This window comes from Talpa occidentalis, unplaced genomic scaffold (genome assembly GCF_014898055.3).
Source record: "Talpa occidentalis isolate TD23 unplaced genomic scaffold, MPIMG_talOcc4v2.1 talOcc4.7, whole genome shotgun sequence".
NCBI classification, from domain to species: domain Eukaryota; kingdom Metazoa; phylum Chordata; class Mammalia; order Eulipotyphla; family Talpidae; genus Talpa; species Talpa occidentalis.
In genome coordinates, this window is record NW_023605083.1 from 116,614,481 (window position 1) to 116,618,467 (window position 3,987).

General features: G+C 62.9%; 1 protein-coding gene across 1 annotated transcript; it reads left to right on the plus strand.

Moving 5' to 3' along the window:
- The first annotated feature begins 682 nt into the window (after positions 1-682).
- On the plus strand, positions 683-2,930 carry HOXB2 (homeobox B2). The gene is given in 3 exon segments (XM_037492404.2): positions 683-926; positions 929-1,060; positions 1,787-2,930. Coding segments are annotated over 3 exon segments (1,050 nt in total). The 3' UTR covers positions 2,461-2,930.
- The last annotated feature ends 1,057 nt before the right edge of the window (positions 2,931-3,987 follow it).

Genomic DNA, 3,987 nt, shown 5'->3' on the forward strand with positions numbered 1-3,987 from the left:
CACCTTAACATGAACATTTCCCCAAGAGTAGAAACCTCTTTCCACCACGTCTTCCTCCCACGTTGAGATCCACACTCAGCTTTCTTTCTTTCTTGGAGGGATATGGAAGAAAAGCATGCTACTGGCCAAAGAAGACATCAATTTACTCTATCAAAAATATTTGGAAAGGGGGAAGGTCTCTCTCTTCTTCAGCCTCTCTTGTTTCCTAGGTTTGCAGCATCTCCCATCCTGTGAAGAGGATGAGGGAAACACTCCTCTAGCTTTTTATGGAGAAAAGGAAGCACTGGGGAGGGGCAGTGTGGAACTGGGGGGGCTCATGGTGTCCAGGTCGTGATCCTCTAGAGTTTTTGAATCAATTAAAGCAAATAATGCTTTCTGTTTTCCACCAGGCCCAGACGAGTGATTGGCCGAGGTAGGTCCCGTGACCACGAATTCCCTGCAATTTCGCCGGAGTCCTGGGTTTAATAGAGAGAGTCCCCATACGCTTGTATTTATCAGCAATATACAATTATAAAGGCCCAAAATTTAAAAAAAAAGAGAGAGAGAGAAAGAGAGAGAGGGAAATCTCCCCCTCCCAAAATCGCTCCATCACATAAACCTGGGGGGGGCTGCAGGGGGGGTCCCTTCGATCCTCCCTCCTGAAGCCCCCCCCAGCAGACCCCCTCCCCCACCATTGAAAGCCATGAATTTTGAATTTGAGAGGGAGATTGGGTTTATAAACAGCCAGCCATCGCTTGCCGAGTGTCTGACTTCCTTCCCCGCTGTCTTGGAGACATTTCAAACTTCATCAATCAAGGAGTCGACATTAATTCCTCCTCCTCCTCCTTTCGAGCAAACCTTCCCCAGCCTCCAGCCCGACGCCTCCACCCTTCTGAGACCCGGGAGCCAAAAGCTACCCGAAGATGGGCCCGCGCTGCCGCCACCGCCGCTCCCCGCCGCCCCCCTGCCCCCGAGTTCCCCTGGATGAGAGAGAAGAAATCCGCCAGGAAACCGGGCCAAGCCGCCGCATCTCCTCCGGCCGCCGCCACCGACCCGGGCTCCGGGGTCGGCTCGCCCGCAGGTCGGTACGCGCGGTAGGGGCGGGTGAGGGGGCAGCTGGAGGGGTCGGGGAGAAAGAGCCCTGGGGGAGGCAGACAGCGGAGCTGCTGGGGTTCCTCGCCTGCCTCGATTCCAGCGAAGAGGAAGCAGAATATCCGCTGGGGTTCAGGCCTGGCCGCTGTCAACTGCCCCCTCCCCCCCAGCAGATTTGGGAAGCTGGTTGGGGACAAGTCTCTTTTTATGCTAGAAGGATTGGGTCGCGGTCGTCACCTTTTTCTGTGTGAAGGAAAGAACGTGTTGCTGCCGTGGCTGAATCTGGGGGCAGGGGAAGCTTCACCCCCATTGCCCCAGCTCTCAGACCAGAGGGGCAGTTTCAGAGCCAGGAGGACAGGGCATGAGGAGGAACAGTTTTCGTGAACTTTCTCCCGGGGTTGAGTTGGAAATTGCCGAATTGAGGGGTCCGCTCAGAAAGCCTGGAAGGGGGCTCGCGGGGTCTGCGGGTGAGGGGGAGCCGCGCCCCCGCCCCCGCGTGACCCGTGGGCGGCCTCCTGAGCGCTTGCTCTGGCCCGGCAGGGTCTGCCCGCGGATGAAGGACCGAAAGAAGCGAAAAGCAGCGCGCGCCTCTTTGGGTACGGGTGGGGGTCCTTGTGACCCCGCGTTTGGCGGATGGGGGAGTCTTTATTTCAGCTGAGCTGAGGTGGGGGTGAGGACGCGGCCCGCTTTGACCTCGGATCTGCTTTCCCCGCAGATGGCCCGGGACTGGCGGAGGCTGCGGGCGGCGGGGCGCGCCGGCTGCGCACGGCTTACACCAACACGCAGCTGCTGGAGCTGGAGAAGGAGTTCCACTTCAACAAGTACCTGTGCCGGCCGCGCCGCGTGGAGATCGCGGCCCTGCTGGACCTCACCGAGAGGCAGGTCAAAGTCTGGTTCCAGAACCGGCGCATGAAGCACAAGCGGCAGACGCAGCACCGAGAGCCGCCCGACGGCGACGCGGCCGGCCCCGGCGCCTTGGAGGACGCCGCTGAGGACCCGGGGGCCAGCCCCGGCCGCCCGGCCGCCTCCCGCGCGGCGCGGGACGCCTGCTCCCGCCCGTCCGAGGTCGCGCCGCGGCCTCCGGGCGCTCCCGGCCCCCGGCCTTCGGCCGCTCGCTTGGAGGGCGCGGGTGTGCGGGGCCCCGGCGGCGGCCTGCGCGGGCCGGGCGGGCTGGAAGCCGAGCCGTCGCCGGAGGACGCCTTCCCGGAGCGGCAGGACTCGCCTTTCCTGCCGGACCTCAACTTCTTCGCGGCCGACTCCTGTCTCCAAGTGTCCGGAGGCCTCTCCCCCAGCCTTCAGGGCTCCCTCGACAGCCCGGTGCCCTTTTCCGAGGAGGAGCTGGACTTCTTCACCAGCACGCTCTGTGCCATCGACCTGCAGTTCCCCTGACCCGACCCGGTTCCTTCCGCTGGCCCCTCCGATCCCCGCTCCCCTCGATTGTCTGCTGGGAAAACCAAGGGCACCCCCTCCCCCGTCGTATAAACTTATTTATGTGTTTTGCTAAATTCAGGTATTATCCAAGTAGCGTTCAATCCAGTCCTTTCTTCTCTCTCTAAAATTTGGGCACTCGGGCATCTTTTTAAAATTACACAGACAAATTCCGTTTGGTAGACTCCTTCCAACGAAATCTCAGGAATAATTAAACTTGAGGGGGCTTTCTTAAGAATAACTAGAGGACCTATTTTCCTCTTTTTTTTTTAAGTTTTAGACTGTAGATTATTTATTAAAATTCTTTAATAGGCAAAGGGGAAAGTATTTATTGTACATTATTTTCATAGATTAATAAATGTCTTTATAATATGGAAACGAGCAAGTGTTTGTGTCGGGACTCAGCCCCCTTTTCCGCACTCCCTAGTCGGGTCCCCCCTCCTTCTGGAGCGGCTGGAGACTGGGGGGTCCCGCGCCGTGGGGCGGCAAAGTGCCCTGAATCGGGGAAGTCCGGGTGGAACAAAAGTGGCCGCTGCTTCTTCTCCAGCAGCTCCGAGAAAGTGGGGTGGGGGTTGGGGTGGGGAGGGGTGCTGGGGGCTCCTACACCTCGGCGCCCCTCCGCAGACACCTCGGGCCCCGCGCGGGCCTCTCTTTGGACAATAAAGGCGCGCGGGTGCGGGGAGCGGCTGTGCGGCCAGCAGAAGAGGGTGCGAGGAAAGGGGGCGGCAGGGACTGGTTTCCGCGGTTTAGCTGAGTTGAGGGGGGTCCCAGCGTCTCCCGGGTTTCTCGCTTCAGTACCCCAAGCCGGGTGGAGCGGCCTTTTGCCGAATGCAAGACACCTGGGAGCCGGAGGCGGAGGCCCAGGGCCGGCCGAGGGGCGGACGCGCCGAGGGTTCCCGGGGCAGCGGCGCCGCGCGCGGGTGGGCGAGGACCGGGCCCGGGACGCGGCTCTGCCCCCCCCCACGAGGCTCGCGGGCCCCGCGGCCACCCGCGCGCCCCTGCGGCTGGGGGCGCGGCCCGGGAGCGGCCGGCCGGGCGGTCCAGCCTGGCGCGGGCGGCGTCGGGAGGCGCCGGGCCCTCGGGGAGGACGGGAGGAGCGAGGAGCGCGAGAGGCCGGCGGGGAAGCGAGGACGATGCTCAAGATGGCGCTGGGGCCGGGCGGCCGGGGGCCGCGGGGAGGGACTGCGGCCGCCATGACAGCCGCGGCGGGTCGCGCGGGGTCCGGCCCGGGAGGCGCGTCCCCCGCCCGCTTCTCCTCTCCGCATCCTCCAGACGCCAGACACCAAAGGGAGCCGGGGAGCCTGCTCTCAGTTTTTGTTTTATTTGTAAAACCAGCCCTCGGGATGCCGAGGAGTCGAGGTGGACGCGGCTCCGCGTGGGCGGGGAGGGCGGGGCGCGCCGCGGGGCTGCAGGCCCGGGGCTGCCCGGCCGAGTCTGCGCCTCTGCGCGGGGACTTGAAGCCTGGCCAGAGCTTTCTCGAAGTCCAGA